The 13162-nt window shown below is 50.7% G+C and overlaps 1 protein-coding gene across 1 annotated transcript; it reads left to right on the forward strand.

Moving 5' to 3' along the window:
* The first annotated feature begins 4374 nt into the window (after positions 1 to 4374).
* DMRTB1 (DMRT like family B with proline rich C-terminal 1) lies at positions 4375 to 12542 on the forward strand. The gene is made up of 4 exons (XM_032136858.2): positions 4375 to 5116; positions 6539 to 6702; positions 9694 to 9901; positions 11650 to 12542. The coding sequence occupies exons 1-4, from the start codon at positions 4393 to 4395 to the stop codon at positions 11715 to 11717; spliced, it is 1164 nt and encodes a 387-aa protein (XP_031992749.2). The 5' UTR covers positions 4375 to 4392; the 3' UTR covers positions 11718 to 12542.
* Positions 12543 to 13162: the final 620 nt, after the last annotated feature.

Raw genomic sequence — 13162 nt, forward strand, 5'->3', positions numbered from 1 at the left:
GAAGGGGGTGAGCTCAAGACCAAAGTCAGTCTCTCAATTCTGCTGGTCAGAACAGTGGCCTTGATCACTGTGGGCTTTCTGTTTTGCTGAGCATTTGTATAATATTTGAGGAAAGTTGCTGAAGCCAATTGGGGAGGGGATAACTTTGACATTGGCAGAAGAGGGAGAATTCATTCACACATTCAACAAGTATTCACTGAATATCAATTTTGTGCTAGACATAAAGGGAAGTAAGATAGCCACAGCCATTATGGAGGCTAACAGAAATAGAGAAAGGAGAGAGGAACTAGAGAGGCTGGGTACTAGCCAGTGGGAGGACAGAGCACTGGTCTGTGGGAAGACAGACCAGTGGGTTTGGCTAGCAGAGGAGGATCCTGAGAGAACAGAAATGCTAAGACAGGATTTTAAAGCATCTGCCATAGGACGTATCACGTAAATCCTCCCCTCCACCTCTTCTATGAAATCTTCAATAAAGTTTTCATTGCTCACTGGAGAGAGCTCGAAGAAGGGAAGATAGCAGATATCTGGGTTATAGCTGTTGGGGGAAAGATGCTATAGGCAAAAAAAAAGCCCTTCCTTACTCTCGAGCGCTGCCAGTAAGGAAACATTCTAGTGCATGCAATATTTAATGATTAGAAATGATACCCCTGTGCACTGCATAATGCAAGGCTCTTTAAAATGAATATGAATTAAACAGTACCAGCAGCAATCATATTAACCAAATAGAAGAGGCGTTAGGAAACTAGGGACTCTGGGAAAAAAAGCTGGGAGTCATATACGACCACCAAGCATCCTCACTGCGGTTAATTAGTCAAACTGCAATTCTTCAGCAATTGTAAGTTGGCAGACTTTCTTAAATGTAAATATCCCAAGGTTTAGGTGTGGGGAAAGAAGTCGTTCACTGTGTATTTATTGCTCCCATCCTCTTTTGACTTCCTGTTTTCTGCTTTTATATCATGTCACTGTCTTTTAAAATACTGCCAGGCGCAGTAGCTCACGCCTGTAATCTCAGCTCTTAGGGAGGCCAAGGCCAGTGGATCACTTGAGCCCCTGGGCAACATGGTGAAACCCTGCCTCTACAAAAAAATACAAGAGTTAGCCAAGTGTGGTAGTATGTGCCTGTTGTCCCAGCTACTTGGGAGGCTTAAGTGGGCAGATAACCTGAGCCCAGAAGGCAGAGGTAGCAGTGAGCAGAGACCATGCCACTGCACTCCAGCCTGAGTTATGAAGCCAGACCCTGTCTCAAAAACAAAACAAAACAAAATCAAACAAACAAAAAAACCCAGTTTAAAGAAACGTGTTTGTATATATACATATATATATATATTTTTTTAAGCAGCAGTCTAAGAAGTAATCAGCCATCAACCTAAACAGAACAAAACTATCAATTTGCCTGAATTTCCAAGAATGAGATAAATAAAACTCTGTTGAAATTTACCTACATAAATTGAGACTTTTGGGGGAAAGAAAGAAATAGTGTTTTTCTTCGTAGATTTGTTTACTGTGTAAACCCTGCATCTTAAAACATGACTACTGATTAAAAAGATATATGGTTGTTTATTAATGTTCTCAAAGCACTATGCAAATTCATATCACCTTGGGTATATTTTGCCTCTAAAGCTATGAAGTGAATATGGAAGCATTTTGTAGTTAACAAGGCTAAAGTATGTTAACTCAAATAGCTTGCTTTGAAGAAAATTTTCCTTTAAATTATTAACATTAATGAGAAAATGAAGAGAGCGTGGGTGGTCAAGCATGAAATATAAATGAGTAGTTTTCGTTTTTAGGCCTTATTAACCGATGTCACCTGATATTCAAATTTAAATTTGATAATGCAGAAAATAACATAACAATTTGCAGTGTCATGAAACAATGCAGCTTGTGCCCCAGATTTTTCGACAGCAGTACTGAAACTATGATTTTTAAGTGTCATTTTTAAAAGACAAGGTCGTGAAAAACGCTATACGTTTTTTATTGGGTAGAGTCAGAAAAAGAGCTTGCCTGTCCTTTAACTTTTTTTTTTTTTTTCGACAGGGACTTGCTTTGTCAGCCAGGCTGGAGTGCAGTGGCACAAACACGGCTCACTGCAGCCTCGACGTTCTGGGCTCAAACGATCCTCTTGACTACAGGCCTGGCTAATTTTTGTAGAGACATGTTTCGCCATGCTTCCCAGACTGGTCTGGAACTCCTGGGCTCAAGCTATCCTCCTGCCGCGGCCTCCTGAAGTGTTGGGATTACAGGCATGAGCCACCGCGACCGGCCACTAATCATACATATATATGATTCTTTTTGAGACAGAGTCTCGCTCTGTTGCCCAGGTTGGAGTGCAATGGCACGATCTCGGCTCACTGCAACCTCTGCCTCCCGAGTTCAAGTGATTCTCCTGCCTCAGCCTCCCGAGTAGCTGGGACTACAGGCGCCTGCAACCACGCCCGGCTAATTTTTGTATTTTTTTAAAGTAGAGACGAGGCTTCACCATGTTAACCAGGCTGGTCTTGAACTTTTGACTTCAGGTGATCCACCTGCCTCGGCCTCCTAAAGTACTGGGATTACAGGCGTGAGCCACTGCACCCGGCCCACTAATCATATTTTTAAAATAAAAACTTAACTGAGAGGTTGTTAGAGCAAAGCAGAAACAAACCTAGACCTCCTTAAATGGATGCAGAGCAACCAGTGAAGTCCTAACAAGCCAAGTAATACAGGAAACTTTTTACTACTTTTACTTTCTTATTAAGATGATTTTTTTAAAAGCAGAAAAAGACTTTAAAACCTTTTTTCGCTTTCCAGTGTCTAATAAGCACCCAAATGGTAACCATTTTCTATTCCCAGGCAGCTAGTGAGAAACGCAAGGTACAACTATAATCACGGACTCAGGAAAATCAAGGTGGACACTATGTGTGGGCTTCTCCCATTCTACCAACAGCAAGAGAGAAATTCAAAGAAAGGGCAATGAAAAATGCAGAAGTTTTAGCCACATATTAACTGTAACTACCTACTTAAATGCGACTGATCTAATTAAAAGCTTTTCAGCTTGTTAGTGGCGCATTTTTTCCTTTTTCAGGACAAAGAAGGGAGGAGAGGGGAGAGGAGGGAAATGGAGGCAGTGGGGGCGCTGGGGGGGAGGGGGGAGAGAGAGAGAGAGAGAGAGGGAGATGACTCAGGGTGTCACAAATTTGTTTTGAAAAAATGAATTAATGGCCGGGCGTGGTGGCTCACGCCTGTAATCCCAGCACATTGGGAGGCAGAGACGGGTGCATCACCTGAGATCAGGAGTTCAAGACCAGCCTGGCCAACATGGCGAAAACCCCGTCTCTACTAAAAATACAAAAATTAGCTGCGCATGGTGGCGGGCAGCCATAATCCAAGCTACTCAGGAGGCTGAGGCAGGAGAATCGCTTGAACCTGGGAGGCGGAGGTTGCAGTGAGCCAAGATCGCGCCACCGCACTACAGCCTGGGTGACAAAGCGAGACTGTCTCGGAAAAAAAAAAAAAAAATTAACGCCCTTGGGTAAACTATGACGTTTGTGCTAACTTTTCAGATGTCCCAAGATTTGGGTTGTTTTACAAGGATAACGAAGTTCATGATGAGGCTAAGCAATCACTGAAGCTAGTGCTAGAAATTTTAATTTAAATTTTTAGAAACAGGGTCTTGCAGAATTTTTGTCTTATTTAATTTTTTAGAAACAGGAGTCTCGCTATGTTGCTCAGGTTGGTCTCCAACTACTGGGCTCAAGTGATCCTCACGAGTAGCTAGGGCTACATGCACAAGACACTATGCCAGGCTTAGTGCTACGATATTCTGTTTTACTTTAAAATATCCTAAGTATGCTCACCTTGGAAGGCATCAGCATCAGCAATGTGCCATCTTCTAGAAATGCATTCCTACACCAAGACTCTCAAGAAACGGGAATTACCGTAAGGGCATACCCTTGAGCAACCATCACACTGCACTGAACTCTTGAGAATATTCTGGAATATCCTGGAAGCATCTCTGCAGGCCAGAGAAGTGAACTGCCACAGAAGCAGCAGCTTTGGGGAGAAGAAATACAGTTTGCCTCTTACAGTGCTTTTCTACACTGAGAGCTACATTCCTCCCGAGTTTTAAATCTGTGGACCGTTGAATATCACTCCGCCTTTCCTAAAGTTACAAATACCTTCCGTCGGTGGCGGGAACAGAGTTTGCAAAATTACATGCCTAAGACTTCAGATAAGCTAAATGACATACATGCAATAGCATCCCATGAAGAATTTATTCAACCCAATCCATTGCATTTCATTACCCAAAGCACAGAAACTCTCCAAACTGTGCACCTCCCAAAAGGAGGGAAAATGCAAGGTTCTTGCTGCAGTTCCCGGGACACACTGCGAGCCGCTTTGTTACAAGTGTATCCAATGTCCCCAGAACGAGGGACTTGTGGGGCGCGGCTCATCCCAGCGCCACTTGCTCTGCAGCTCCCAGAGGTGGTGGTTGTGCTACGAAGACTGACCCTGCCAATGGCCGACAAAATGGTGCGCACCCCCAAGTGCTCGAGATGCAGGAACCATGGCTTCCTGGTGCCCGTCAAGGGCCATGCAGGCAAGTGCCGCTGGAAGCAGTGCCTCTGCGAGAAGTGCTACCTGATCTCCGAGCGCCAGAAGATCATGGCCGCGCAGAAGGTGCTCAAGACGCAGGCCGCCGAGGAGCAGCAGGAGGTGGCCCTGTGTGCGCAGGGGCCCGAGCAGGCCTCCGGGGCCGGGGCCGGGGCCGGGGCCAGGGCCGCGGCCGCCACCGCCCCCGCCCCCGCCCCGGCTCCCGCCCCCGTCCCCGTCCCGGGCGCTAGCCTCCGTCCGCTGCCCCCGGGGACCCCCTCCGGAGACGCCGAGCCGGGACCCGAGGGCCGCGCGGCCGCCTACTTCTTCGAGCGGCCCCCGCGGGGCCGGAACCCCGGCCCAAGCACCCTCCAGCCGGTTCTGGGCGGCCGCGGCCACGTGGAACCCAGCGAGCGAGCCGCCGTGGCGATGCCCAGCCGTGCGGGACCTGCTTTTGGGGCGGAGGCCGCAGGCAGTGGCTACCCCGGCCCCCTAGACCTGCGCAGGCAGCTGCAGCCCGTGCCCGGCCCACTGTTCACCGACTTTGGTAAGTCGTAGCCTCGGTCCCGCGGTCGACTCCCCGAGCTGGCAGGCCAGGCCAGCTCAGACGGGGAGCTGGCACAGGGGTTCGGGGTGGAGAGAATGCTTTCCATGGGTAATGGACCTTCTGCTTTGAGAAACCCTTCTTCGAACAGGGATTTGGATTGGGTACCTTTTCGCAAAAAGGAAATAAGGGAAACAGAAAGGAATGGGCGGTTCAGAGGGCTTTTAACATTTAGCTGTAGTTCGTGCCATTCCGGCATGTAAGAACAACATGGCGTCCAGTCGACTTAGCAGTGCTTCCTCCTCCGGGGGGGCAGGCCTCGAGGAGCCCAGTCCTACTGCGCTTGCGCACCTCTTCCCGCCATTTCCTTGGGCTGGAGGCTCCTCCTCCAGAATAACAGAATTTTCCTGTCGGCATGTTAGCGCAAGGACGCACTCTTCCCTCCCGGTTCGCGGTCGGGAGGCTCCTCCCCTCAGCACGGCCCTGGCCCAGTGCGCCTGCGCACCTCTTCCCGCCGTTTCCCCACGTGCAGGTGAGCGGAGCCTGCTTCTTTACTCCACACAAGAGAACAACTGGTCTGTAAAGATGTTGCCTTTCTTTTCTCCCCTCACCTTGTACATAAATTACATTGTTCCCCGTGTCTTGTAGTTTCAAGTCACATGTACATTTGAAGCTTTAAAAGCCCCGGGGTTTGGTGCGGACGCGTTTTCCTGGTGTCTCCCCCGTGGTGGGGCGGACTCAGGCCGAGGCGGGGGCCCGGCTCACGCTGGAGAAGCTCCTGCTCTCTGTGCGCCAGGGCACTGGTCCGGAGGCTCCCGCAGGCTCGTCCAGCCCTCCTGACTTTCCAGGAAAATCTAGGTCCCCAGGGAACGTCCCATCTGACAGGGTCACAGGCCTGAAACCGCATTTCTAGGAGAAGCCGCCTTTCTTTTTTCCATCTCAACAGACAAGCAGGGCGGAGCCGAACCATGAGCCAGGCATTCGTGATGGAGGACGCGGGTCACATTTCTTGCCCTCAAGGACCTTGTCCTTGTGGGAGGGACAGGGTTGATAGAAGAGTCACACAAATCGGTGTCCAGGGCTCGAGCCATGGCCGGGTTCACTGTGACCCGGAGGAGGAGGAGCTCGGCACCGAGGACTCGCAGAGGCAGAGTGCGGGCGGACAGTGTGTGGGGCAGCGGGGAGGTCTGGAGGCGGCCCCGGCCCACAGCGGGCTTGATGGCCGTGCTGAGGACTCTCCAAGAGCAGTGGGGCTGGCTGGAGGGTGGAGATGCAGTGAGGGCCCAGCGGAAGGAAGGGCGGATTGGGCTTTCTGTGATTGGACGGCCGCGCTGATGACCCCGCCGCCCTGGGCCGTCCTGCGCCGTCCTGCGGAAGCTTTTCCCAGCGGTGTCTAACACTTCCCTCCTTGCTTGCGTTCTTCAGGGCGCCCTCTGAGCATCAACCCGGACCGTGCGCTGGGTCCTGAGTACCCTGGCGGCCCCAGCATGCACCCCTACTGCCCGTTCCCGCTGGGCTACCTGGACGCCCCTCCTGGCGTCACCCTGCAGCAGGGCTTCCGGCATGTGTCCCGCAGCCACGGAGGCTTGGTGAGTCCCACCCCTCATTTCTTGCCAGATTTCTCCTCCCAGCTGCCCCTGCTGCCTTGATGGATCCTCAGTCCCAGGAAGCCAGCTGTCATAAACTGTGCCCACTCCATGCCAGCCCCCGAGTGCTGGTGGAGGGCTAGGCACTGCCCAGGCACAGTGTGTATGTCTCTGGGAGCACACGTGTAGACCACTCTGCACCACTCGGCTTGGGCTATGGCCTGTGCTTTTCAGGGCAGTGGGCTGAAAGGCTCTGAGCGTTCAGGGTGACCCCTTCCTTGACTGATGCTGATGCTAGAAGGGCCCTTCATTTTGCTGGACTCCAGAAAGGGAATATCACCTTCCTGGGACCACAAAATTTAAGACAGAGCCAGAACCATAGGAAGGTCTCCCTGCCCACAGGTATAGCACACTTGAGACTGCAGAGGGCTTTCAGGAGGAGGTGGCATTTGAGCTGAATCATGAAAAATATGGAAACCTTCTCCCAAACACTTGACACCTTAGGAAATACCTGTTGAAAGAATGAAATTTAATCCTTTTATAAGATTAATAAAGGTCAACCGTTAGCTGGTATTCTCTGTAAGCTGGGAATTTTGAGACCGAGTATGTGAAGTCAGGTCACCCCTGTGGTGTGTACTACGAGGCAGGTGTGATTGAGTTTTATGGCCTTGGTTGCCAGCTCCTTCCAGACTAGGATGGCTAAAAGCCCTCTCTCTCCTTAATGAAAGTCATTAGCCGCACAGTGTGGAGCCAGTCCAATGGGGCTCGAGCTTCACCCGGGCAGGTTGAGCACACAGGTCACTGGGTCCTCACTCCTGCTTCAGCCTGGCAGCAGCAGCTTCTCTTCCACTTATCTTAGCTGTTGTAAAATCGTGCTTAAAAATCATTTTCCACTGATTCAAGGGAAGAAAGTTTGAAAGCCACTGGCCTTGATAATTCCAGGGTGTCTATTGAACCTTCAAGGCAGGTGTTATACCCCATTGTAGCATCGAGGAAAAAAAAGGCTCAGAGAAGTTAAGTTTTTGGCCAGCGTCACAAAACTGGTGAGAGAGAGACTGGGATTCCAGTTACACAGCTGGTTGGTGACAGAGTCGGGTCATGCACCTCAGTAGCCCTGACTCTGGAGCCCAGGTGCTTTCCACTGCCCTTCCCTCTCTCCCACAGAGGTAGAACACACATGGCCCTTGACTCACACCAGCACTGCAGCCTGCCTGACATCTGTGGGCACTGCCCAGGGAGAGCCAGGCATCTCCAGCCTCCACACAAAGAGAGGGGCTCTGGCCAAGTAGAGCACGCTCCGTCTGCTCACGCAGAAGCCTGGAGCCTGGCGTCCAGGGCAGGGCTCTGATTGACAGGCCTGCCAGACGGCCTTTGTTAAGAGTGTGATTTCAGTCGGTTTATCTGGGCCCGAGCTGCCACCACAGGCCCCAGGCAGGAGCTGTGTGATCCAGGGAGATGCTTGGCGGAGCAGCTTGGAATTAAAGCACTAATAATCCCCCTTCCACCCTCTCACGTGTGGAGAATCAGGCATTGATTTGTGAGCTGTTTCAAACCCAAGAGCCCCTGAATCACTTTCATCCTTGTCCTGCTGTCCCCTGCCAAGGCTTGGAGGTGCTCTCCAGAACAGTTTCCTCCTTCCTGTTCCTGTCCCTGCTCACCTGCTGCTGCTTGGCTTCCTCTGCTCTCCTGTTCACAGGACAGCACTGGCCCTGGAGGTGGGCAGACCTAGGGTCCAATTCTGCCTCCCCTGTCGTGTCCCAGCCATGTGACCCGTGGCAGTTATCTGACCTCTGAGGACCTCACTCGGGTCTTGGTCTGTAAAATGGGGGTGGGAGGACCTATCTCTTAGGGCTCCTGAGAATACATAAGGCGATGCATGTAAAATACCTAGCACAGGGTCTGGCACATAGTAGGTACTTAAAAGTGGGATTTCTTCCCTTCCTGGTGGTTGAATGAAGTTAGGAAGTGCTGGGTTAATCTAAGGAGATTTTTGCAGACTCTTCCAAGCCTTTAATATACTCATGTGTGACCCACTAATGTGGGGAGCAGTATATGGGGTTTCTCAAACTCACTTAACAAAGAACACTTTTAAGAGTACTAAAAAATACTTCGTATGACACCAGGACTCCATGAAACTCAGCTCAGGAAGTGTTGCTCTGAAGTATCTGGATAGAGAAGTGAACGACAGGAACTACATCCAAAACTCAGTATTATTTCTTACGACATTTGTGTGTTTCTCAGTTAAGCTCTGAGCTGTGTAGTCATCCCCCCTCCAGATCCTGTGATGGGGCCCTGTGCTGTGGTAAGGGGTTGGATTCCATCCCTTGAAGAAGGGACAGAAGCAGCAAAATGTTCATCAGTGAGGCCACTTGTCTGAAGTCACCCAGTGTATCTTGCCTCAGAAACAGCTGCGCTACACCCACGTTGCCAGCCTCCTCTCCCAAAGGCCCCGCTGGCACTTGAGTTTAAGTCACCACATGTGCCAGACAGGGGGTCCTGTGGGGTTGGGATGCATTCAGACCCTTCCCCAGTGCAGAGCAGCACTGGACAGAGGTCAGCTGAGTGGGCTATGGAGTCAGCCAACTTGGGATCCAGTTCTGCCCCTTAACCACAAAGCAGCTCTGGGGCCCTGGGCCTGTAGCTTCATCTCACTGAACCTGTTTTTCATAATTACAGCAAGAATAGTAATAGAATCCACCGCCTAGGATTGTGAGCACCCAAGCACAATCGCCCTGGCATATACAGAAGGGCTGTGTCACTGTGACCGTTCAGCTGTTCCCATGCTTATCTGAGGTTGCTTGTGTTCCTTCTTGCCTTCAATAATTTGACAGGTGTTTGCTGAATGCCCCCTTCCAAGTGCCCTGTGCCTGTGTGTTTGGGGCCATGCATCTACCCCATCAGGAGCCCCCCACTTCAGGGGTGAGAGCTATGTTTGGTCAGCCCATCTGGCTAACTCTCTTTCCTTTCCGCCTCCCTGCTGTGTGTGCTGTGCAGGCATCAGAACCAGGGGGAGACTTCCAGCCAAGCTACTACCTGCCGCCGCCGCCGCCACTGCCGCCCTTTCCACCACTTCCACCGCAGCCCCAGTTCCTCCCGCCAGGCTACCTCTCTGCGCTCCACTTCCTCCCCCCGCCACCGCCACCACCACCTCCGTCATCTTTCTCACTGACCGTCCTGTTTGATACTGACAAGGAGAACACTGGTGAGTGAGCTCCAGTCTTCCAGCTTCCGCGAGAGCCAGGGAGACTTTCTGGAGGAAGAGGTACCTAATCTGAAGAAAGGTTAAGTGTGGAGAGAAGGGACATGGAATTTAAAGGGTGCTGAGCCCTAGGATGAGCTCCTTTTTACACCCCTCCTCCAGTCCCCATAAGCACACATCTAAGGGAGGTGGGAATGGGATTCCAGGTGAGGAAACCAGGGCCTCCAGCAGTTCTCGTGGGTGTAAATGGCAGAGCTGGGATTTGAACAGAGTTCTCAGTCTAGCTTCCAGTCCGGTGCCTGTTCACTCACCTTATTGGCTCCGTGGGCAGTGCTGTGGAGGACAGCAGGCATGTGGTGCGTTTGGAAGACCAGAGGTGCCAGGCATCTCTAGCTGGGGTAGGGGAGCAGATGCAGAGCCTGGAGCAGCAGCAGGAGCCCATGTGGTGGGGCTGTGCCTCTGCCCCAGGCCACTCTGAGGGAACCAGACCAGGAGCTAGAGAATCTGTCCTTCGCAAGCTCTGCCACTGGGGCACTGGATGATCCTGGGCACTGAGGCTTTTCCACTATAAAAGGGGCCCCCTTACTAGGTTACTGTGAGGGTCGAGGAAACTTTTGGATGTAAAAATGTTTTGGGTTTTCCTTTGAGGGCCCTTGCAGCTTTAAAGCTTCTAGGACATTTTTCCTTTCGGTCTTCCCCTGGGGCTCCTATGATTTGGAAAGAACTGACAAACTCAACTAGGCCTTTAAAATGACTGTCAGACCATCTTATGAGCTAGGGGAGTCTGGTGGCATCACCATTTTACTCAAGAGGAAACTGAGACCTGTTGCACACTTCCTGTGTGTGCAGTGCCTAGAGTCAGTAGCCGGAGAGTTGGTGTCATGTGGCTGAAAGCCACTGGCCCCAGTGCTGAGTGGCCTGGGTGTGAGTCCTGGCTCCAGCACTTGCCCAGCTGTGTAACTTGACCAAGCTCATTCACTCTTTGGTGCTCCAGTTTCATCATGTGCAAAAGGAGACTAATAATGGTCCTTACCTCATGAGGATTCTGAGGATTAAACAGAACCTGAAGTGATGAAGGTATTGGTGAAGGTGGCCTATCACTGTCTGTTTCACATAGTGCCCATGCTGCCATTGCAAGGTGGATATGTCTCGTTTTACAGAAGGGGAAGCTGAGGTTCAGAGCTGTGGAGTATCTTGTTAATTCCTCACAGCTTGTGAGGAGCAGAGCAAGAGCTGGAACTTGAATCTGAATCACATGGCCAAGGCTAGGATTCCAGGCTTCCTGGCGCCTAACAAGTTAAAGAAAATTCATTCTCCCCTAGGGCTGGGAATGATGAGAAAGACTTATGGAAAATCTATATCTGGGCTGGGCCCAGTGGCTCACACCTGTAATCCCAGCACTTTGGGGAGGGTGAGGTGGGTGGATCACCTGAGGTCAGGAGTTCAAGACCAGCCTGGCCAACATGGGGCAACCCCATCTCTACTAAAAATATAAAAATTAACTGGGCGTGTTGGCGGGTTCCTGTAATCCCAGCTACTCAGGAGGCCGAGGCAGGAGAATCGCTTGAACCTGGGAGGTGGAGGTTGCAGTGAGCCGAGATTACACCACTGCACTCCAGCCTGGGTGACAGAGCGAGACTCTGTCTCAAAAAAATTAAAATAAAATAAGAAAAAAGAAAATCTTCATCTGCAAATAGGTAGTTGTAATTTTCCCTCTTTCTAAATCCAGCTACCTTCTTTGTCCTTCATAGATGACCAAGATGCAGAGGTACCATTGGGTGAGCCCAGCCAGCCATCGTCTCAGGAGCAGTCCGACTAGGCCCCAGGCCCGCCCTCCTGGCCAGCAGAGTGGGGCACTGGGGGCAACAGCAACAGTTTTCTTGTCTTCATTCAGTGATGTGTAGGGAGGAAGGAGGTTGATAGCATAGATGGCAACTGATTCCCAGTTTAAGATAGGAGGAAGGAGGGCGATTTCTAAGTTTCAGTCCTGCACTGTGCAGTTGAAGAAGAGTGTGGAGGAAGCTATTACCAGGAGAGGGCCAGGGCTCTGAGGAGTGGGTGCTGGGAGAAGCTCCCATTTAGGAATGAATTTAACTGTCCTTGGGTTACACTACCATTTATTGGAACAAGCCCCAGAGGCAGTATTTGATTTCCTCAGGCCCCACTCCAGGACAGGAGGCACCATGTATTTCAGCCTTCTGCTGCCTTTGCCTGGTCCTCCAGGGTGCTGGGGGCACCACAGACATCAAGATTCCAGTTCATCCAGGTGGCTAGAGCCAGCAGCCAGGACCAGGGTTGTTGACAGCAGGTTCTGCAGTGTCCTGCCTTGCTGCTCTGTCCCCCACATCTTCCTGGCCACAGCACCTTACCCCTCCTCTAAGGGGTTTTACTAGCAAGCATCCTGGCTGCTGGGGCTACTTCATTCCCCCTCCATAAAGTTTCAGCCATTATGGGCACTGGTTTTAAAAAATTTATTAGTTTGACTATTTGATGTTTTTATAGTGATTGCCAACTTTAAAAAGTAGACTGTTCATAAGCACTGATGCAGTCCCTAGGGAATAGAATGGTGCTTCTGATAGCCTGTGACATGAACAGTTTCTTCTGTGAGGACAGTTGGCTATCGAAATAAAATGAGCAATGAAAATCCTTGTGGAGGGCTTATTCTCCCTTTGATCCTGGTGGAAGGTAGGGTTGGCAGGAGCCTGGGTTGGGGAGATTGGGGGCCTTGGTTTGTGGCCTGTGGCTGGCCTTGACTGCACTTGCTTAGTTCCTGTTCTTAGTTCCTGCCCTCCCTGTTCTACCTCCCCTTTCTTTATCAAGTGAGGGGATTGGGCCAGGCTAGTAGACTTCTTTATTTTTACTGTTGTTCTTTTAAGCAATGGAGACCTTTTAAGAAAGTCTGATGTAGACACACAAAATGTAAAGATGTCTTAGTTTCCTTCTTCTAGCTCCTTCCATAGTCCCTGCATAGGAACATGCATTTAAAAAAACAGAACTTGAACCAATTCTGTTTTAGGGTCCTCGGCTTCTTCCGTTGGTTGCATTTATACCTTCATTTAGAAAACATCCTGTGTCTCTACTAGATTCAGAACCTGACAGTTCCCAGCTCTGCCCATGAGGAACATGGCATCTAGTGGGAGAGACAAAGAGTCTTAGGGGATTCATACTAGAACAGAGAGGTAGGGAGGCTGTGGGAGTGGTCAGAGAAAGCCTTCTGCAGGAGTCAGGGCTTCAACCACATCGTAAGGGGCAATAATCAGTTAA

The sequence above is a fragment of the Hylobates moloch genome, unplaced genomic scaffold, assembly GCF_009828535.3.
Source record: "Hylobates moloch isolate HMO894 unplaced genomic scaffold, HMol_V3 SCAFFOLD_18, whole genome shotgun sequence".
Classification (NCBI taxonomy): Eukaryota; Metazoa; Chordata; class Mammalia; order Primates; family Hylobatidae; genus Hylobates; species Hylobates moloch.